At 40.1% G+C, this 23,363-nt stretch overlaps 1 protein-coding gene and 2 non-coding genes across 3 annotated transcripts; 2 read left to right on the plus strand and 1 right to left on the minus strand.

The window, feature by feature from the left end:
• Positions 1–1,641: 1,641 nt before the first annotated feature.
• Positions 1,642–1,745, plus strand: LOC127683823 (U6 spliceosomal RNA). The gene has a single exon (XR_007977625.1). It is a non-coding gene; the product is annotated as a U6 spliceosomal RNA (small nuclear RNA).
• An 11,067-nt stretch (positions 1,746–12,812) lies between these two features.
• On the minus strand, positions 12,813–13,109 carry LOC127682264 (late cornified envelope protein 3D-like). Its single transcript, XM_052178639.1, has one exon. The coding sequence runs from the start codon at positions 13,107–13,109 to the stop codon at positions 12,813–12,815; it is 297 nt and encodes a 98-aa protein (XP_052034599.1).
• Positions 13,110–19,562: 6,453 nt separating this feature from the next.
• Positions 19,563–19,665, plus strand: LOC127683834 (U6 spliceosomal RNA). The gene has a single exon (XR_007977634.1). It is a non-coding gene; the product is annotated as a U6 spliceosomal RNA (small nuclear RNA).
• The last annotated feature ends 3,698 nt before the right edge of the window (positions 19,666–23,363 follow it).

Consider the following 23,363-nt stretch of genomic DNA (forward strand, 5'->3'; position numbering starts at 1 on the left):
GAAGTGGCCAAATAAGGGAATGGTAGTTAGTTCTAAAAATGTAATCTAATGGGCTTTAGCTAGGGGATGGCAGGGAAGGGCAAGGTTGTCAGCCATTTTGGGTATGTTTGAGGTGGCACAAGTCCCATCTGAGTGTGTATTATTTTCCAGCTTTCTTTAGCGGAACACTCTCTGTTAGCACATTTCATCAAATTTGTGCTAAAAAAAAAGATGTGTAAATATTCAGAAATTAATACTGGAAATAACTGTGCCTCTAAACTTCCTATCACTCCTCAAACAACCAGTTTTCATGAACTTTGAGGGTCTAAAATCTAACCACTCTTCTGTGGCTATCCTCCTTGAGCTGGGCTTCTGTTATTTGAACATGTTGTTAATGGGCAATAATACTCAGAAACAGATTAAGTCAACATGCAGCTGAGGTTCAGGGTGGGCACTAGTGAAACAAACAAACAATCCATCAAAGAAACGTAGTTAAACCAAACAACAAAACTGGGCACTACTCAATACCATGTACCCATATTATTTTATAGCTCTTTCTGAGACTCAAACTCAGGAATTAAACACACAAGGGCCCAAGAAACTCTTGAAATTTCGAGGATTCACAAAACCCCTCTCCAAGATTTACATATGTACTAATGATTGCTGGGAATGAGACTTTACAGCCACTGGAGCTGCCTTCAAGTCACACAAGGAGCTTTAGGGATACAGCTTTCATGAGTCATCACCTATGCTGGGTGAACATTGTGATGGCCCAGTTGCCCTTTAAGCCCAATAAATATTAGTTTGCAAAGCTAAACTCTGGGAGAATCATTACTCTAATCTGCTATTGGTGTCCATATCTGAAGTAAGGATACTTTTTCTTTTCCTTTTTTCTCCAAGGAATCACATGAAAGGAAGAGAAAGAGCCAGCTTTGTAGAATGGGATTTCCTGTGTACTGTTCTCTAGTTCACAGACAATATCTCCCTTGGTACTAGTCTGCAGTCAGTCAGGAGCTGGCTGCTTTCTCTCATCACTACTCCTGCCTCCTTCCCCTAAAACTCTTACCTCCAACTCCTCACATGTTTGCAATACACAGAGACCCAAGAACTTGTGCCTGGAGCTAGCAGTAGGACACCTTAGTGACTGACGCTCAGCACTCAGAGTATCTACATGAACATCTTGGAAAAGGTTCAGGAGTCAGAGTTCAGGACTACAGACCTAATCATCAGATCCTGTGTTTCTTGTTCACAGGCTCAAGATCTATTGGGAGAAGGGAAAGGAGAAAGAATCATAAAGTTCCCTGAGAAGCGCTCTAAAGCCTTCCAAGTCCTTGCTTCTTAACCCCACTGAGAGTTTCTTCCTTCCTGCTCTTCTTCCCTTTCTTTTAAAACTATTTTTTTTTCTGCTTTATTTTCTTTACTTCTCTATGCGTACTGAAGTTTTGGTTGTACATATGTCTGTCTGTTTACCATTTTTGTGCAGTGTGTATGGAGGCAAAACTGGGTGTCAAATCCCCTGGATCTGCATCTCCAGGTAACTGTGATACACCATGTGGATGCTGGGAACCTAATCTGGATCATCCAGAAGAGACACTGGTCCTCTTACACTGTTTTGCCGTGTTTCTGTTCCTGATTTTTTTTTAGTTACTTTAACAATAATGATTGCTTTTGGCAGTGCATATGCTAAAATTGGAATGATACAGAGAAGATTAGCATAGTCCTCATGCAAGGATGACATGCAAATTCATGAAGCATTCCATATTTAAAAAGAAATAAATCTGATATTCCAAACCAGATAACTGTGGTAGACATTTAATCCATGAGGTGATCAACACATCTATCCACAAATGTGTACAGCACACTTCTTTTTATTTTTATTTTTTTATAATCTTCTTTTATTATCTTCTTCATTTACATTGCCAATGATAAAACCTTTCCCAATTTCCCCCCTTCCAAAATCCCCCCTCCCCAACGATTCTCTACTCCCTCCTCACACCTTGCCTCCATGTATATGCCCCTCTACACAGTCCCACCTCCCCCACCAGTTCCCCCGCCCCAGTCCAGTTCCTTTTGTTGGGGCCTCTACCTGACCAAAGACCACTCCTCCCACTGATGCCCAATAAGGCATTCCTCTGCCACATTTTTGGCTGGAAGTATGTGTACCCCTGGGAGTCTTGGGGTGTCTGGGTGTCCAAAGTCATTGTTCTTCCCATGGGCCTACATACCCCTTCAGCTCCTCCGGACCACCCTCCAGATCCTCTGTTGGGGACCCCAAGCCCAGTCCAATAGTTAGTTGCTAGTTTCTGCCTCTGTATTTGTAAGGCTCTAGCAGGGCCCCTCTGGAGACAGCCAAGGCATGCTCCTTTTAGTATGCCCTTCTAGTTGTAGTGTCGGGGTTTGTTGACTGTTTATAGGATGAATCCTCAGGTAGGGCACTCGCTGGTTGGCCTTTATTTCAGACTCTGCTCCACACATTGCCTCCCTTGTTGCTCCTGTGAGTATTTTGTTCCCTTTCTCAGAGGAACCATAACACCCTCACTTAAGTCCTTCTTCTTCTTGAGCTTCCTGTGCTGGGTGAATTGTAACTTGTTTATTTTGAGCTTTTGGACTAGCATCCGCTTATTAGTGAGTACATACCATGTGCGTTCTTTTGTGACTGGGTTACCTCGCTCAGGATGACACTTTCGAGTTCCATCCATTTGCCTACGAATTTCATGAATTCATTGTTTTTAATAGCTGAATACTACTCCATTGTGTACATAAACCCACAGTTTCTGTATCCATTCCTCCGTTGAGGGACATCTGGGTTCTTTCCAGCTTCTGGCTATTATAAATAAGGCAGCTATGGGCATAGTGGAGCATGTGTTCTTATTACATGTAGGAGCACCTTCTGAGTATATGCCCAGAAGTGGTATAGCTGGGTCCACAGGAAGTACTGTGTCTAATTTTCTGAGCAATTGCCAAACTGATTTCCAGAGTGGTTTTACCAGCTTACATTCCCACCAACAATGGAGAAGTATTCCTCTTTCCCCACATCCTCTCCAGCATCTGCTGTCCTCTGAGTTTTTCATCTTAGCCATTCTGATTGGTGTAAGGTGGAATCTCAGTGTTGTTTTAATTTGCATTTCCCTGATAACTAAGGATGCTGAACATTTCTTTAGGTGCTTTAGAGCCATTTGAGTTTCCTCAGGTGAGAATTCCCTGTTTAGCTCTGTACCCCATTTTTAATAGGGTTATTTGATTCTCTGGAGACTAACTTCTTGAGTTCTTTGTATACATTGGATATTCACACTCTATCGCATGTAGGGTTAGTAAAGATCTTTTCTCAATTTGTTGGTTGCCGTTTTTGTCCTATTGACTATGTCCTTTGCCTTACAGAAGCTTTGCAGTTTTATGAGGTCCAATTTGTCAATTCTTGTTCTTAGCGCATAAGCCATTGGTGTTCTGTTCAGAAGCTTCTCCCCTGTGCCCATGTGTTCAAGGTTTGTCCTCACTTTCTCCTCTATAAGCTTCAGTGTGTCTGATTTTATGTGTAGATCTTTGATCCACTTGGACTTGAGCTTTGTGCAAGGAGATAAGAATGGGTCGATTTGCATTTTTCTGCATGCAGACCTCCATTTGCAGCACCATTTGTTAAAAATGCTGTCTTTTTTCCACTGGATTTTTTTAGCTCCTTTGTCAAATATAAAGTGACCGTACATGTGTGAGTTCTTTTCTGGGTCTTCAATTCTATTCCTTTTATCTTACTGCCTGTTTGCATACCAATACCGAACAGTTTTTATCACTATTGCTCTGTGGTAGAGCTTGAGGTCAGGGACGGCGATTCCCCCAGAATCTTTTGTCATGGAGAATCATTTTTGCTATTCCAGATGAATTTGAGAATTGCTCTTTCTAGATCTATGAAGAATTGATTTAGAATTTTGATGGGGATTGCATTGAATCTGTAGATTGCTTTCGGCAAGATGGCCATTTTTACTATATTGATCCTGCCAATCCGTGAACATGGGCGATCTTTACATCTGAGACTTTCTTCAATTTCTTTCTTCAGAGGCTTAATGTTCTTGTCATAGAGACCCTTCACTTGCTTTGTTAGGGTCATACCTAGGTGAGAAATATTATTTGGGACTATTGTAAAGGGTGTCATTTCCCTAATTTCTTTCCCATTTTGTTTATCCTTTGAGTAGAGGAAGGCTACTGATTTGCTTAATTTTATATCCAGCCACTTTGCTGAAGTTGTTTATTAGCTTTAGGTGTTCTTTGGTGGAAGTCTTGGGGTCACTTAAGTATACTATCATATAATCTGCAAATAGTGATAGTTTGACTTCTTCCTTTCCAATTTGTATTTCTTTGACTTCTTTTTGCTGCCTGATTGCTCTGGCTAGGACTTCAAGTACTATATTGAATAGATAGGGAGAGAGTGGGCAGCCTTGTCTGGTCCCCGATTTTAGTGGGATTGCCTCAGGTTTCTCTCCATTTGGTTTGATGTTGGCTACCAGTTTGCAGTATATTGCTTTCACTATGTTTAGGTATGGGCCTTGGATTCCTGATCTCTCCAAGTCTTTTATCGTGAAGGGATGCTGAATTTTGTCAAAAGCCTTTTCAGCATCTAATGAAATGACCATATGGTTCTTTTCCTTTAGTTTGTTTATGTAGTGAATTACATTGACTGATTTCTGTATATTGAACCATCCCTGCATCCCTGGGATGAAGCCTACCTGATCATGGCGGATTATAGTTCTGATGCATTCTTGGATTCATTTGGTCAGGATTTTGTTCAGTATTTTTGCATCAATGTTCATGAGGGAGATTGGTCTGAAGTTCTCCTTCCTTGTTTGGTCTTTGTTTGGTTTAGGTATAAGTGTGACTGTCGCTTCATAGAATGAGTTAGGTAGTGTTCCTTGAGTTTTTATTTCATGGAAAAGTTTGAAGAGTATCGGTATTAACTCTTCTTTGAAGATCTGATAGAATTTCCTGCTAAACCCATCTGGTCCTGGGCTTTTTGTGAAGGGAGACTATTAATGGCTGCTTCAGGGCTTATGGGACTATTTAGATGGTTTATCTAATCTTGTTGTAACATTGGCACCTGGTATGTGTCTAGAAAGTTATCCATTTCATCCAGGTTTTCAAACTTTGTTGAGTATAACTCTTGTAGTAGGATCTGTTGATTTTTTTAATTTCCACAGTTTCGGTTGTTATGTCTCCCTTTTCATTTCTGATTTTATTTGGATACTGTCTCTGTGCCCCCTGGTTAGTCTGGCTAAGGGTTTATCTATCTTGTTGATTTTTTCCAAGAACCAGCTCCTTGTTTTGTTGATTCTTTGTATAGCTCTTTTTGTTTCTGCTTGGTTGATTTCAGCTCTAAGTTTGATTATTTTCTGCCATCTACTCCTCTTGGGGGTATTTGCTTCCTTTTGTTCTAGAGCCTTAAAGTGCGCTGTCAAGCTGTTAGTGTAAGCTCTCTCCATTCTCTTTTTGGAGGCACACAGAACTATGAGTTTTCCTCTTAGCACTGCTTTCATTGTGTCCCATGAATTTTGGTATGATGTGTCTTAATTTTCATTGAATTCTAAAAAGTCTTTAATTTCTTTTTAAATTTCTTCCTTGACCAAGCTTTCATTGAGAAGAGCATTGTTCAAAGTCCATGTGTATTTGTGTTTTCCATTGCTTTTTTTTTTTTTTTTTTTTTTAGCTTAAGACCAGCCTTTGGCCATGGTGATCTGATAAGCTACATGGAATAATTTCAATATTTCTATATCTATTGAGGCCTGTTTTGTGAACAATTATATGGTCAGTTTTGGAGAAGGTACCATGAAGTGCTGAGAAGAAGGCATATTCTTTTGCTTTAGGGTGGAATGTTCTATAAATATCTGTTAGATCCAGTTGGTCCATAACTTCAGTTAGCTTTATTGTATCTCTGTTTAGTTTCTTGTTCCATGATTTGTCCATTTTTGACAGTGGAGTGTTGAAGTCTTCCACTATTATTGTGTGGGGTGCAATGTGTGCTTTGAGCTTTAGTAAAGTTTCTTTTATGAATGTGGGTGCCCTTACATTTGGGGCATAGATGTTCAGAATTGAGCGTTCATCTTGGTAGACTTTTCCTTTGACCAGTGTGAAGTGTCCCTCCTTATCTTTTTTGACAAGTTTTGGTTGAAAGTCAATTTTATCCAATATAAGAATAGCCACTCCAGCTTGTTTCTTGGGACCATTTGCTTGGAAAATTGTTTTCAATCCTTTGACACTTAAACAGTGCCTGTCTTTGTCACTGAGGTGGGTTTCTTGTATGTAGCAAAAAGTTGGGTCCTGTTTATATATCAGGTCAATTAGTCTATGTCTTTTTATAGGGGAATTGATAGCATTGATATTAAGAGATACTAAGGAAAAGTGATTGTTGCTTAGTGTTATCTTCTTAGTTAAAGGTGGCATTCTGGTTGTGTGGCTATCTTCTATTGAGTTTGATGAAAGATTATCTATATGATGAAAGATTTTTCTATAGTGTGGTTCACTGCCTTGTGTTGGTATTTTCTACCCATTATCCTTTGCAGAGCTAAATTTGTCAAAAGATACTGTGCAAATTTGCTTTTGTCATGGAATGTCTTGTTTTCACCATCTATGGTAATTGAAAGTTTTGCTGGGTATAGTAGTCTGGGCTGACATTTATGTTCTCTTAGGGTCTGTATGATATCTTCCCATGCTCTTCTGGCTTTCATAGTCTCTGGTGAGAAGGCTGGTGTAATTCTTTTTTTTTTTTTTAATTTATTGATATATCTATTTACATTTCAAATGATTTCCCCTTTTCTGGACCCCGACTCCCCGAAAGTCCCATCAGTCCCCTTCCCTCCCCCTGTTTTCCCACCCAACCCTTCCCACTTCCCTGTTCTGATTTTGCTCTATACTGCTTCACTGAGTCTTTCCAGAACAAGGGGCCACTCCTCCGTTCTTCTTGTACCTCATTTGATGTGTGGATTATGTTTTGGGTATTCCAGGTTTCTAGGTTAATATCCACTTATTAGTGAGTGCATACCATGATTCATCTTTTGAGTCTGGGTTACCTTACTTAGTATGATGTTCTCCAGCTCCATCCATTTGCCTAAGAATTTCATGGATTCATTGTTTCTAATGGCTGAATAGTACTCCATTGTGTAGATATACCACATTTTTTGCATCCACTCTTCTGTTGAGGGATACCTGGGTTCTTTCCAACTTCTGGCAATTATAAATATGGTGCTATGAACATAGTGGAACATGTATCCTTATTACATGGTGGGGAATCCTCTGGGTATATGCCCAGGAGTGGTATAGCAGGATCTTCTGGAAGTGAGGTGCCCAGTTTTCGGAGGAACCACCAGACTGATTTCCAGAGTGGTTGTACCAATTTGCAACCCCACCAGCAGTGGAGGAGTGTTCCTCTTTCTCCACACCCTCTCCAACACCTGCTGTCTCCTGAATTTTTAATCTTAGCCATTCTGACTGGTGTAAGGTGAAATCTCAGGGCTATTTTGATTTGCATTTCCCTAATGACTAATGAAGTTGAGCATTTTTTAAAGATGTTTCTCCGCCATCCAAAGTTCTTCAGGAGAGAATTCTTTGTTTAACTCTGTACCCCATTTTTTAATAGGGTTGTTTGGTTTTTCTGGAGTCTAACTTCTTGAGTTCTTTATATATATTGGATATTACCCCTCTATCTGATGAAGGATTGGTGAATATCTTTTCCCAAATTGTTGGTTGCCGATTTGTCCTTTTGATGGTGTCCTTTGCCGTACAGAAACTTTGTAATTTTATGAGGTCCCATTTGTCAATTCTTGATCTTAGAGCATATACTATTGATGTTCTGTTCAGAAACTTTCTCCCTGTACCGATGTCCTCAAGGGTCTTCCTCAGTTTCTTTTCTATTAGCTTCAGAGTGTCTGGCTTTATGTGGAGGTCCTTGATCCATTTGGATTTGAGCTTAGTACAAGGAGACAAGGATGGATCAATTCGCATTCTTCTGCATGCTGACCTCCAGTTGAACCAGCACCATTTGTTGAAAAGGCTATCTTTTTTCCATTGGATGTTTTCAGCCCCTTTGTCAAGGATCAAGTGGCCATAGGTGTATGGGTTCATTTCTGGATCTTCAATCCTGTTCCATTGATCTTCCTGCCTGTCACTGTACCAATACCATGCAGTTTTTAACACTATTGCTCTGTAGTATTGCTTGAGGTCAGGGATACTGATTCCCCCAGAATTTCTTTTGTTGCTGAGAATAGTTTTAGCTATCCTGGGTTTTTTGTTATTCCAGATGAATTTGATAATTGCTCTTTCTAACTCTGTGAAGAATTGAGTTGGGATTTTGATGGGTATTGCATTGAATCTGTATATTGCTTTTGGCAATTCTGCCTTTTTATATTACTTGACTTTTTTCTCTCACTGCTTTTAATATTCTTTCTTTGTTTAGTACATTTGGTGTTTTGATTATTATGTCACAGAGGAGTTTCTGCTCTGATTCAATCTGTTTGGAGTTCTATAGGCTTCCTGTATATTCATGGGCATCTCTTTCTTTAGGTTAGGAAGTTTTCTTTTATAATTTTGTTGAAGATATTTATTGGGTCTTTAAGATGTAAATCCTCGCTTTCTTCTATTCCTATAATCCTTAAGTTTGGTCTTCCCATTTTGTCCTAGAGTTCCTGGATGTTTTGGATTACAAGCTTTTTGCATTTTGCATTTTCTTTGACTGTTGAGTCAATGATTTCTATGCAATCTTCAGTATTCGAGATTCTTCTCTCTCTTGTATTCTGTTGTTGTTGCTTGCATCTATATCTCCTGAATTCTTTCCAAGGTTTTCTATTTTCAGAGATGTCTCACTTTGTGATTTCTTTGTTGATTCTATTTCCAGGTTTAGAATCTGCATATTTTTGTTCAGTTCCTTCATTTGTTTGTTTGTTTTTTTCCTGAAATTCTTTAAGGAATTTTTGTGTTACCTCTTTAAGGGCTTCTACCTGTTGATCCATGTTCTCCTGTATTTCTTTTAGGGATTTTTGTGATTCCTCTTTTTGGGTTTCTGCATGTTGACCCATGTTCTCCCATAATTCCCTATGTGATTTTTGTATTGCCTCTTTAAGGGCTTCAACCTGTTGACCCATATTCTTCCATATTTCTTTAAGAGATTTTTGTGTTTCCTCTTTAAGGGCCTCTAACTTTGATCCATATTCTCTTGTTTTTCTTTAAGGGATTTTTGTGTTTCTACCTGTTGACCCATGTTCTCTTGTATTTCTTTAAGGGAGTTATTTATGTCCTTCTTGAAGTCCTCCATCAGTGATATGAGATATGATTTCAAATCTGGTTCTTGCTTTTCTGATGTGATGGAGTATGCAGGATTTGCTGTTGTTGGAGAGTTGGGTTCTGATGGTGCCATGTTGCCTTGCTTTCTGGTGGTAATAATCTTGTGTTTGCCTTTGGCCATCTCATTATCTCTGGTGTTAGCTGGCCTTGCTGACACTATCTTCTCTATCCTGCAGGCCTGTGTTTCTGTACTGCTGGGATTCTCCTTCTGTCCAATGCTCTGCAAACAGCTGATTCTCCAGGAAGGATCAGGTGATGAGGTCTCCCCTGTGGCAGACTTGGCAAGTGTCGAATGCCCTGCTCCTGCCAATTCTCGAATGCCCTGCTCCTGTAGATTCTCTAATAACCTGCTCCTGTAGGTTCTTTAGAGAGTATCAGGAAGTGGTATCCTCTCTGTGCCCAGGCCTCCCATACCCACCAGCAAGGGACGGTGACAGGCGAGGAGGGAGTAGTAGAAGAGGTGGAAGGGGATAGGCTAACTAATACCCTGCTCCTGTAGGTTCTCCAGAGAGTATCAGGAAGTGGTGATCTCTGTGCCAAATGTGGTGCAGGTCTCCCACACCAGGCAGCAAATGGTGGTGACAAGGGAGAAGGGAGGGGTAGAAGGGGTGGAAAAGGATAGGCAAACTGGAGGTTGCTGGGTAGTGAGTCCCTGAGCAGAGGGGCTCTGTGACATTCTGTGTTGGGCGGTGATGCTTACCTAATACACTGCTCCTGTCGGTTCTCTAGAGAGTATCAGGAAGTGGCGCAGGTCTCCTACAGCACAGTTCTAATTTGATAACTTGCTGTGAAACAGGACAGACAGGTAATCTAGTCACTGTGAGTGACAAGCTCACAACTGAACACGTGAGGAGTAATCATATGTAGGCAAGAGTTCACAGGTATAAGTTTTTGTGTTGCCTCACATGCTGGGATGTTGTCATTCAGTGTCACTTGGGAATACCTGATATGAGGTCAGTGGCCTGTCAGAGATGATAGTGTTGGGAATGCAGAAGGAACAGTGTGATGAGGAACTCCACCACACCCAGGCCGAGAGAGGGTAGCTGGTTCTGGTGCACTGAGTGTAATGAATGAAACCCAGGAATCAGAGCGGTCCCTAGAGAGTGGACAGTCCACATAGAGCTCATATCTTAGAGTAAAATTTTATGTATAGTAAGAGTGGAATGATACTACCAATAAAAATGCTCACTCAGGAACCCAGTATTTTTGGCTCTGAATCATGATCTCTTTGGTGATGAATGTCTTAAGGTATGACAAGGCTACTATGTCATGAAAGTACAAAGTAGTTCAGATGTCAGGTAAAGACCTAATCATCATCTCCTAAACAACTTGCAAATCTACATTTTTGTATTTCTCCAAGCTTCAGACACAGGTCACAGAAAGAACTAATTCATTTGGGTTGGGATACAGAAAGGAAATCAGCTGATTAATAACAAATAAATGTAGCAGTGATTTGTGTACACCTGACAGTGCTGTTGACATAATGTAGTCACACCATTCAAGGTGCATTTAAATTAGCTTTGTTAAATTTTCCTCTTAACACTAAAGATACATTTTCTTCTGATCCTTAAGGAGACACATGGAACATGAATTACAACCCCTAATCAACACAGTGGTTTTCTTTTCCACTTTCTTGAGCTCCTGGATGTTCACTGGTTCTGGGTTCATGGTTCTTGACCACACAGCAAGACAATATATACATGGCTGCAGCTACAAGCTCAACTGATCATTCGAACTGTTTTGGGTCATATATTATCAATGACTTGACAACATTCTGGCCCAGAATGAAGGGAAACCCAACATTTTTTCCAGTAGTGAGTCATGAGCATGTTGGTCATATATTTAATCATAACATCTGAAGGTCCCACTTTAGGGAGTTGGGCTGTTAAAGAGAGTGGGTCCCAAAAGGACCTGGCTCATGCCATTTTTTGGGAACTATTTTTTCATTAAATTATAAAGATTAAAAAAAATCTCTAAGTTCTTGAATCTTAGAATGGAAATAATCAGATATTTTCCAGCCTTGGCTATTAAGTTAGAAAATGCTCTATAGTTTCCTGGGTTTGGTGGATTGTTCTTTCACAGTAATAATTTTAGAGTCTGGCAGGTGGATGAGACAAGTGAAGGATCCAACATTCTATGTTCCAAATGTCAGAGCCGGATTATTAAAGAGGGATTCGTGTCATATATTAGGATACCAGCTCTGAATATAAAAATTTAAAGATAAGCAGAAAAATCAACTTGACAGAGGTTAAATACAATGTCATCGTTTCAGCAGAGCTCTTGAAAAAAATCTCAAGGGAGGGTCAAGTGCCAAGTGGCCAAGTGCAGGGATTTATAAGCTGTGCATTCTCGGTCCTGGGACAAAGCAGTTTCTCCACTGTAAAATGTATGACCTTTCAGTGAAATGACTTCACAGGTTACTTACAAAATTGAGTCTTTATCTCATAGGAGTTTCTCACATGAAAAGCTCTAGGGAACTATTGATTAGACAGTTAAATAAATCCATAATCTGACCAGCATTTCTCTGTTGCCCTCCTCCTTGTTCTGCCTGCTATTTATACCTGTCACCTTCTCATTTTCTAAGTCATCAGTTCTGTGAGTCCTCTTGACTTACTCTGCTTTAACTTAATTTCCTCTCCTGACCTCTCTGCTAGAATTTTGTTTTGTCTGTACTTCCTATACCATCGTTCTTTACATTTTTACTGATTTGGAAATTTTCAGTCTTTGTGTTATTGGTGTCTTAGAATGGATGGATATTCCTTGCTTTAGGGGCTAACCTGTGACTTGTAGGATGCTTAGGCCCATCCCTGGCTTCTACCCACAAAATGTGAACATCAAAAGCACAAAATTATTTTAATTAAAAATTTGTATTAGAATACAAAGGTTTATGTTTAATTATAAAAAAAACCTAACAAAATATCATTTTCTTTCCTCCTCTCCCTGAAACCTGCTCTTTTCCTCCCTTTCACCTCCCTACTTTCCTTTCCATTTTCATGTTGTATCTTCTTTTGCTGCCCTTATTTTCTACCAGGCCTTGTTCTTGATCTATTTCTACTAGTGAGATGAATATATACTCCACATGTCATAGGACGTAGCATTCCTTGTTAGAGACCCCAGTCCTGTCCATTTCCTCCCCTATGCTTAAACCCAAGTGAGCATTAACTTTCCTGATAGACCTCTAAACTTTTCCTGGTATAGAGATATGGCGTTTTTATGCTTAAGATGCTTGTAGTGCTGGAATTGGGAATTAGAGGGGAGGGGCATGTACCTGCCACCTGTGGAGGGACAGAGAACAATGACAGTGACACACCAGTGTGATAGGAATAGAAACTTTATTCTTGTTCAGAATCAGGGTTGGGCACTGACATTCCATAGGAAGGGTGGGAACAAGGGCTGTGAACATCACACAAGCAGAGAAGGTTCTGTAGGATCAGGCAAGACGAGACTAGCTGGGCTTTCCTTGATGCCAGGGATGCTTGTTTCCTTTAGAGTCTCTTATCCCAGTATCATGCTCCAGGTTAGCAGCAGCCCCCAGAGCTGTGGCCACAGCCTGAGCCCCCAGACTGCTGACCACTGCCACGGTCACAGGAACTGGAGCTCCTGCGCCTGCATCTGTGGGACCTGCGCCTGTGGTGGCTCAGGCAGCAGCCTCCCTCAGAGCTGGGGACACTGCAGCCCCCAGAGCTTGTAGCACAGCAGGAAGAGGCTGCAGGCAGACACTGTGCTGTGCTCTTTGGGGGACACTTTGGGGAGCATTTTGGGGAGGGGCACTTGGGAGGAGGTTGGCATTGCTTCTGGCTCTGCTGGCAGGACATCTCGGCAGGAGCTTGACCTAGAAGTATATAATAGAAACATTATAGGGAGAAGCTTCTGGTGAATGTCTACTGACTTAGTTTATCAAACCCATGTCTTCCATGACCTATCTGCTTTCAAAATCAAGGTCTCTATGAAATAAACAGAGACAACAGAAGCACACATCCATTTGAATATAGCATTCTTAAAACTATCAGATAGATCATTCTGCATCTCCAGTAAGTGCACTCAAAACAGTGAGCTTTACAAAGGCTTAGGATAACTGATCTTCATGACCTGCAAGGCATTGTCTTACATTTTCCCTCTTTGCAGGAGGGGATGTGATACTTCTAATTAGCTCTCTAATGGACTGTAGCAAATACCGGTAATGAGAAAATGACTCTTGGAGAAACCTCTGGACTGGTGCAGAGTGAAGGCAATGCTGAGAACCAGGACTCTGGTTTATCACAGGTCCTGATGTACCCACAGAGGCTCCTGTCTGTGTTCTCCTCCCTGTCTCTTGGCCTCTGGCAGGTCTAATTCCTACATTCTCTTCTAGATACTTCTGTTTCTTTAATCCCAATCCCAGTTTCTAATCTCCACATGGTCTCAGCTGAGGCCCTTTCAGTCCAGTCTCATCCAGCTTACCATCTCTACAAATGGTCTTAGCTGAGTTCCTGTCCCTAGTTAGGTACTCACCAAATAGAGCACAGGCAGGAGAAGAAGGCTGTGCTGAAGAGGCTGTGGTGAATGGTCCAGGGCAGCAGCCCTTTTATCCATGGCAGGTGTGTGATGCACAGTCCAAGCATGCTGCTGCTTTCACAATAGGGAGTTGACAGAGCCAGGACCATTCATTCATCATCTTTCCTACAACAATTACCACCAGTAGGGAACCTGGAAAATGTGATGTTTCTCTGGTTGATTTCTCATTCAGACCTGCCTAGTAAGGGGTAGAGGTGAGGCTCTCCTGCCACCTTTACCATATTTACTCTGTTTATATTTTTAAGCATAAGTTCTGTGCCTGTGTCTTTGCTGGTAAGCTATAACTTAGGTTCCAGTTGTATTTTTAATTCTTGGATATATTACAATATATTAGGAAAGAGGTGAAAATATCAATACACACAGATGTAAATACAGAGTCATTTATCTCCTGGCAAATGGTATAATCCTCCTGTGTGCTATGTCATCAAGCTTCAGTACATGGTCTTTAGTATGAATTTTGTTTTCCCCTTATATGTAGTCCAGAGTATCCTTTCATAGCAGGTTGTAGCCAATGACTATACTCTTGAACTCTGACGATGAGAAGAGTAGGTAAAAACTGTCAAAGTAGATTCAAGGTGTAGTTGTAGATGATAAAAACTCCTAGGAAGAACTCATGGAACTCAGAAATCTCATCCTAGGGTTTCTGGTGAAGAGGGATTTTTTGCTGAGTTGATGGTTGTCTGATGAGAACAACTCAATATAATTTATAATGTATGAAACTAATCTAGTTAAATCATCTTGCAAGCTTTTCTTTAGTTTACCATTTGTTTCCTACAATTTTATTGAGAAAAGATAGCTATCAAAGCCCCAACCAATAGTGCCAGAGTGATAGCTCATCAGTTAAGAGCGCTTGTAGCTCTTGCTGATAACCTAGGTTTGGTCCCCACAACCACACGGATGGATATTCACAACTGTTTGCAATTCCAGCTACTCTGACTTCCATGGGCACAAAACACATATGTGGCACATAGGCATACATGCAGCCACTCCCATACAAAACAAATAAAAATAAAACAAAATAAGAACATGATCAAAATTTAATAATTCATTTAAATTATATTTTAATTTATGTAACATGTTTATATTTTAAAACAGAGACAAGTGTTCCTGGATTGTTTATGACTGGTTGTAACCCTTCATAAAATGTAGCGGATTATATGTGAGAAGCCTTATATGTAATATTTTTACATTTTCTTATTCTTCTGTGACAATCAGAGACTAAGTGACTGTTTGTCATTAGAGAATAAAATATATTTTAATAGGATATCCTCCCCTCTCTCTCTGTCTCTCTCTGTCTCTCTCTCTGTCTTTCTATTTTTTTCTCTCTCTCTGTCTCCCATTAGAAGTCCTCTTTTTTGCCACTAACATCATTAGCTTTGTCTTCAGAGACATGTGCAGCAATATGTATCCTTATTAAAGGAAAGAGCAGCTCAGTGTGCTAATTGGAGACTGAAGAATGGTGGAGACCCCATCCACCATTTCTCTCCCAATGGCCATTTTGGAGAGTGAGGGACTCCCACCCATTGTTTCTCTCTCAATCTCCATTTTACTAGCATTGTTTGATGCCCATAAACCTTATCCTGCCAGGAGAAGGTGCTCACAATGAAGAGTAATAGGAATCTACCTAGCCTACTACTGGCAATGCTGTGGATGGATGTGGAATGGGCAATACGTGGCTTCTCATTCCCTTGATTTGCTGATGGTGCCAGGACTTGGGAAATGCACCATTAGAAGAAGGGCATATTCTCATTAGCAGCTACCTTCAGGGAATTCTGGGTTTCTTCCACAGGCTTAGTGTTTACCTTGTGCTCCTGTGGTAGAATGAATATTTGCCTTCCCTCAAACTCGTGTGGAAATCCTAATCCCTAATTTTATGTTAGTAGAAGAGTAAACATTAGGAGAACATTTGGGTTATAAGAATGTTGTGAAAAATATTTCTTTGCTGTTGTGATTCCATGTGTTTCAGAAGCCTGAAAGAGCTAAGTAAGACCCCAGCTTTCTTTATGTGACCATCTTGAGTGATCCCCATTTTCTAGAAGGCCTCCACCTTTCTACATATTTTACATCTCCTTCTTACTGGAACTTCCTCTCACATATGCCATGCTTCTCTCTGTATTTTAAGTTTAACATATTTGTCAGAGCATGCCTCTTGAGCCAAGCAGCATGGATTGCACTTTGAGTACATCTGGGAGCCAAAGGGAGCTTATATGGGACAAAGAGCAAGAGAATAAGGACTTTACTGTCTAGAGCTGGGGCTCACCATTCTCTCAATTGTGCTGCAAAAAAACAGGAGCCTCAGATGATGGGCAGATGTGAAACACTGATTTCACCTATTTTGTAATTCTTCAGAAGAAAGACAGGTACCATTTTTAATTAGGTGGGTAGAATCTTAAGTTATTGAGAACCACACTTGAAAAGTAATTTCGGTCGTGTTTTGGCAAACTTCACATCAAAGTATTCAGAAACTATCATCAAAGAATCTGCACATGAAATGTAAGCCACCTTCTGTTGTATTTTCAGATGCTTTATCCCTACTTGCCCACTGAGTCTTTTATCCTGTAGAAGAAACTATTCTGCCCTGGAAAGCAAAACATATAAGGACTGCATTTGTGCAGGGTTCCAAATGGCACAAGTACCATATCAGGGAGAATGGGCATCCTGTTATCCACAGAAGATGACTACTAGTCAGGAAGGATGGCTCAGTGAGGCGTTCTGGACTTAATAATGCCCATAGGTGCTATGATACAGGCATGCAGCCTTTCAGGCTTACCTCCTGTTCAGATCACTTAACTTCTAAGTCAGGGGTGACTCCTTCTTCCCAACTGGGCAGAACTAATTGCCAATTCAGTGTTTTCTTGTTACTGTAATGACACTGATTTGAGTCATACTTAGACAAACCTGGAGGAGAGATGGACAATACAAACCATGACTCTATTACATGTCAGAAAACCCACCTTTATAAGGTGTGAAGTTTGGTAGACTTAAGATATTCAAAGAATACAATTATAATTTCTAATTTTGCAGCACTTCTATTACTGTCAGAAGAGAATCCACACCCACAATCACCTGAATTCCCAATTCCCTGTTGCCCCACAAGACACTATGTAATTGAAGTGATTCAAGAACAAGAGCCTCTTCTTCTGATCTTTTCCACTTCGTTTATTTTTAAAACTCTAATAAGTCATTTATTAAAAATTCTTCTTAAAAGGAGAGCTAGAGAGCTGGTTCAGTGGTTAAGAGGTCTGGCTGCTCTTTGAGAAGACCTGGGTTTTTATTCCTAGCACCTACATGGTTGCTTTCAACAGCCTATAAATCTTGTTTCATGGTATATGCCACCCTCTTTTGGCCTTTGTGGGCACTAAGCATGTAAGTGGTGAAGAGACATACATGTAGGCCAAATACCTGTGAATATAAAATAAAAGTTCAAAAGGTTTAAAAAGTTGTTCCTAAGAAGCTTATCAATGTGGAGATGAAGTTACCTGGATAATACTTTCATCATCTTGCTTTGTAGAGTTATTCCTATTGTTTTAATATTCTTTGTATGTCCTAGTAGTTAACATTAGTGCTATACATAACTTTCCACTTTTCTAGATAATATAGAACACCACTTTTGCTATTTTTCTTTAATTCTTGAGCTTTGTTTACTTTTCTTTCTTCAGTGTCTTAATGATGTTAGGTTGTTTGTCTGATAGTTTCCTCCTTTTCAATATAGTAGTTGTAGGGACTGGTATTGTTCAAGACCAAGTTCTCAGGACAAAGGAGATAGAATATGAGACAAAACGGGTGATAGATAAGAGAAAATAGGACAAGAGAAAGGGTGAAGGGATATTTTTTTCCTGGGCAGGGGCTGGAGTCTAGTGACAAAGGACTGCCTCTGGATACAAAGGAGAGAGATGTGGTCCATAGGCAAATGGAAGTTTATAAAGGTAAAAGGAGAAACCCAGTGTTAGGATGAGGTAGTTAATTTTGACTGAACAGTTTAACTGGAAGGTTTTGGGTTGTTGGTATTCCAACTTTGATTTAGGGTTAGAGTTAGGGTTAGGGTTAGGGTTAGGGTTAGGGTTGGGTTAGGGTTAGTCCATGGTAGTGAGACTTAGGAATATGAAGTGGCCAACTAAGTGAATGGTGGCTAATTTCAAAAATGTAATCTATTGAGTTTTAGCATGACAAAGGGAAAGTGCAATGTTTCAATCATGTTTAGCGTACTTCGGCTGGCTAGAATCCCCTCAGATTGTGCAATATTTTCCAGATTTCTTTCTGGAATCCCTCTTTATTGGCATTATTCTTCAGTTTTGTGCTAAAAAAGATGTGTAGATATTTAGAAAACAACATTGGAAAGAACCTTTTCTCTAAATCTCCCATCACTTCTCAGTTTTCATGAATGTCTGTGAGGGACTGAAATCTAATCATTCTTCTGTGGCTTCCCCCCTATAGCTGGGCTCCTGTTATTTGTACCTTTTGCTGATTTGCAATGATTCTCAGAAACAGATTAAATCACCATGCATGTAAGGTGCAAGCTGGGCATGTAGGGAATCAAAGAAACAAAGAAACAAACCAAATTAAACTGAACAACAAAACTGGGAACCTCCCAGCATCATGTTCACGTATTATTTTATCGTTTGATTTTTAGGCTCAAAACCCAGAAAATAAATAACTCACAAGGCCCTAGAAACTCTTGATACATATAGGATTCACAAAACCCCTCCACAAGATTTACATCTGTAGTAATGATTGCTGGGAATGGGATTTTACAGCCATTGGAGCTGCCTGAAAGTTCCACAAGAAATTTCAGGGATACAGCTTTCATGAGTCATCACCTATGTTAGTTGGATATGGCGATGATCCAGTTGCCCTTTAAGCCCAATAAATATTAGTTTGTAAGGCTGAACGCTGGGCGAATCATCTGATATTGGTGCCCATATCTGAAGTAAGGATACTTTTCCGTTTCCTTCCCCCTCCCCCAACAAATCACATGAAAGGAAAAGAAATAACCAGAGTTGGAGAATGGAATTTCCTTGGTGTATTGTACTCTAGTTCATAGACAAATTCTCCCTTGGTATTAATCTGCTGCCAGTCAGGAGTTGGCTGCTTTCTATCCTCACTACTTCTGCTCTTCTCCCCTAAAAATCTTCCTCCAGCTCCTCCAACTCCTCACATTTTTGGAATACCCAGAGTCCCAAGAACTTTTGCCTGGAGCTGCCACTAGGATGCCTTAGTGACTGAGGCTTAGCACTCAGAGTATCTACATGAACATCTTGGGGAAAGATTCGGGAGTCAGAGACGAAGGCCACAGACCTTATCAGTTCTTGTGTTTCTTGTTCATAGGCCCAAGGGCTAGTGGAAGAAGTGAAAGGAGAAACATAAGTTCCCTGAGAAGTTTCCTAAAGTCTTCCAAGTTGTTGCTTCTTAACCTCACTGAGGGCTTCTTTCCTTTTTACACTCTTTTTTTTCTTTTAAAACTATTTTTTTCTTGATTATTTGCTTTAATTTTTTATGTGTATTGAAGTTTTACTTGTATATATGTCTTTCTGTTTACCACTTGTGTTCAGTGTATATGGAAGCAAAAAGAGGATGTCAAATCCTCTAGACCTGCATCTATTGATGACTGTGATACATCATGTGTATGCTGGAAACCATACCTGGATCATCTGCAAGAGAAGCTGGTATTCTTAAAGTGTTGTGCCCTGATTTTCTTAGTTATTTAAAAATAATGCTTGATTTTGGCAACACATATGCTAAAATTGGAATGGTACAGAGATGATTAGCATAGCCCTCTGCAAGGATGACATGTAAATTCATGTAGTGTTACTTATTTAAACAGAAATCAACTGATATTACAGACTAGATAACTGTGGTAGGCATTTAACCCATGAGTTGATAAACACATCTAACCACAAATGCATATGGCACAGTTCTGGGTGGATAATATACTGTGTAACGGGACAGACAGACAGGGAAATAAATCACTGCATCAAGTGACAATGTCACAGATGAACACCTGAGGAGTAATCAGGTTTAGGCAAGAGTTCACAGGTATCAGTATTTTGCTGTCCTATGTGTTGGGATGTCATCATTTAATGTCACCTGGGAGTGCCTGAGATGAGGTCAGCAGCCTGTCAGAGATGACAGTGTTGGGAATGCAGAAGGAACAGTGGGATGAGAAACTCCACCCCAGTAAAGGTGTAGGTGTAGGGTAGCTGGTCCTGGAGCACTTAGTGCAATGCATGAAACCCAGGAAACAGTGAGGTCTCTAAAGAGCAGACTGCACACATAGCTCATATCTTAGAGTAAAATTTTATGTATACTAAGAACAGACGAATACTCTCAGTAAAAATGCTCGTTCATGAACCCAGCATTCCTGGTTCTTCATCCTGATCTCTATGGGTAATGACTGCCTTAAGGAATGGGTGTTCCCGGAGAGACCAGGCTACTGTGTAGTGAAAGCACAATTTAGTTCAGATGTCAGATCAAGACCTAATCAACAGCTCCTCAACAACTTGTGTGTCTGCCACTTTGCATATCTCTAAGCTTCAGACCCAGGTCATATAAGAAGCTAACTCATTTGGGTTGAGATACAGAAAGGGAATCAGTTGATTAATAACAGATAAATGTAGCAGTGATTTTGTATACCCGTGACTGTGGTGATGACATAATGTAGCACACCATGCAAGGTGCATTTAAATTAGCTTTGTTAAAATTTCCTCTTAACACTAGAGATACATTTCCTTCTGCTCCTAAACTAGACACATGAAACATGAATTACAGCCACTAATTCACAAGGTGGTTTTCAGTTCCACTTTCTGGTGTTCTGGGTGTCTGCTGGTTCTAGGTTCATGGTTCCTGGTCCACATAGCAAGATATATGTATATATATATCCACAACATATATACATTGTTGCAGCTCCCAGCTCAACTTATCATTCTGAACTTCTTTGGGTCATATTTGATAACTTGACAGCATTCTGGCCCAAGATAAAGGGAAACCCAATGTTTTTTCCATTAGTGATTCATGACCATCTTGTGGTCATAGATTCAATCACGGCAGTTGAGGGTTCCACTTTGGGAACTGGGTTGTTCCAGAGAATGGGTCCCAAAAGGACCTGGCTAGGGTATCTTGTGTCACTCTTTGGAAATCATTTTCTTCATTAGATTATAAAGATTAGAAAAAAAACCCTGAGTCTTTGTGTCTTGGAATGAAAATCATCAGGTATTTTCCAGTCTTGGTTTTTAAGTTCGATAAACCTCTGTAGTTTCCTGGGTTGGGTGGACTGCTCTTTCACAGTAATATTTTTTAGAGTCTGTCAGGTGGACGAGGGAAGTGGAAGAAATGATTACAATCTGTCTAGAGGGATATTAAGTCTTACATTCTAGGTTCCAAATGCGGGACCCAGATTATTGAGTCCTTTATTAGAATATTCTCAATATAAAAAATTAAATATAAGAATAAAAATCAACTTGACAGAGGCTAAATAAAGGACTGTTGTTTCTGCAGAGCACTTGAAAAAAATCTCAATGGAGAGTCAAGTGCCAAGTTGCTAGGAGCAGGGATTTATAAGCTGTGCATTTTGGGTCCTGGGATAAAGCAGTTTCTCTGTTGTAAGATGTGTGGCATTTCAGAGAAATGACCTTACAGATTACTTAAAAAACTGAGTGTCTTTTAGGAGTTCCTCACATGATAAGCTCTAGTGACCTATTAATCACACAGTTAAATAAATTCGTAATCTGACCAGCATTTCTTTGTCCCCTCCCATTTGTTCTGCTTGGTATTCACACCTGTCATGTTCTTTTCTAAATCGTCAGTTCCATCTGTCCTCTTGACTTACTCTCCATTAACTTAATTTCCTCACCTGACCTCTATGCTACAGTTTTGTTATGTCTGTACTTCCTGTACTCTTTACTTATTTACTGATTTTGGAAGGTTTTTACTCATTTGGTTACTGGTGTCTTGGAATGGATAGTCCAAGCTTTAGGGTCTAGCCCGTGATTTCTAGGAAGTTGAGGGCTATCCCCGGTTTCTATCCACTAAAATGCCAGCAACATTGATCATTAGTCCAAATTTATTTTCATTAAAATTTTTATTAGTATACAATATACAAAGATGTTTAATTATGTAAAAATCAACAAAATCTTGTTCTCTTTCCTTCTCTTCCTTACACCTGCTCTTCTCCTGTCCCCCTCACTTCCCTACTTTCCTTTCCTCTTTCATGTTGTGTCTTCTTTTGTTGACCCCCTTTCCTAACAAGTCTTCTTATTTCGTGGTTTCATAGTTTAAATCTACCACAATACTTTCATTTAAAAGCATACACACAAACATTAAAATTATCTTCCTATGAGAGAGATGCAGATTTTGTCTTTCTGAGTTTGCGTGACCTCACTTTGAGACTATACAGATCCATTCATTTTCTTGCAGATTTCACAATTTCAGTCTTCTTTACAGGTAAGTAAAATCCCATTGTGAAACGTGTTACATTTTTAAACTTCCTATTCTTCTACTGATAGGCATCTAGCTGGCCCCATTTCCTTGCTATTGTGAATAGATAAGCAATGAACATGGATGCACAAGTGTCTCTGTGGTTGGATAAGAACTTCTCTGTGTATGTGCCCAGAAGCAGTATGGCTGAGTTACATGGTGGTTCTGGTTGTGATTGTTGAGGAACTTACATTCTGACTTGTAAGAGTGCCTTTACTCATTTAAATTAAGCTACTCTTCCCCACAACCTTTCCTGATATGTTAACATTCATTTTCTTTATTGTAGTCATTAGGTGAGATGGGATCTATTAGTGGTTTTAATTTGCATTTTCCTGACGTGAAGTCCATTTTTTTTTAATGGTAAAAATTGTCTCTGGATATTTCTAGTCACCCCTCAGAAAGCCACAACATCCCTAATTAAAAAGAATGGGCTATTCTATTTGAATACTTACCTAACTGCAAAGTCATTGTTTACTAATTACATTCTAGACATTCTCATAAAAACAAGCAATACTCCTCTCAGTATGCTTAGGTTTGTACTGTGAGATGAATATACACTCCACATGTCATAGGGCATACAGATCCTTGTTAGAGAACCCAGTCCTGTCCAACACCCCCTTCACACCCACCCACCCCCACTCCTCCCTCCCCCCTCCCCCCTCCCCTGGGCTTTAATCCAAGTGAGCATTATCATTTCTGACAGATTTACAACATTTTCTGGTGTACAGCTATGGTGCTTTTATGCTCTGGATGTGTGTAATACTGGAATTGAGAATTAGAGGGGAGGGACACACACCTACCATTTATGGAGGGACAGGGAACAATGACAGTGACACACCAGTGTGATGTGGATAGAAGCTTTATTCTTGTTCAGAATCAGGGTTGGACACTGACATTCCACAGGAAGGATGGGAACAAGGGCCCTGGACATCAGACAGGCAGAGAAGGGCTTCTGGGATCAGACAAGACAAGACAGGTTGGGCTTTCCTTGACACCTGGGATGCTTGTTTCCTCCAGAGTCTCTTATCCCAGCATCATGCTCCAGG

This window comes from Apodemus sylvaticus, chromosome 4 (assembly GCF_947179515.1).
Source record: "Apodemus sylvaticus chromosome 4, mApoSyl1.1, whole genome shotgun sequence".
In the NCBI taxonomy this organism is placed as follows: Eukaryota; Metazoa; Chordata; class Mammalia; order Rodentia; family Muridae; genus Apodemus; species Apodemus sylvaticus.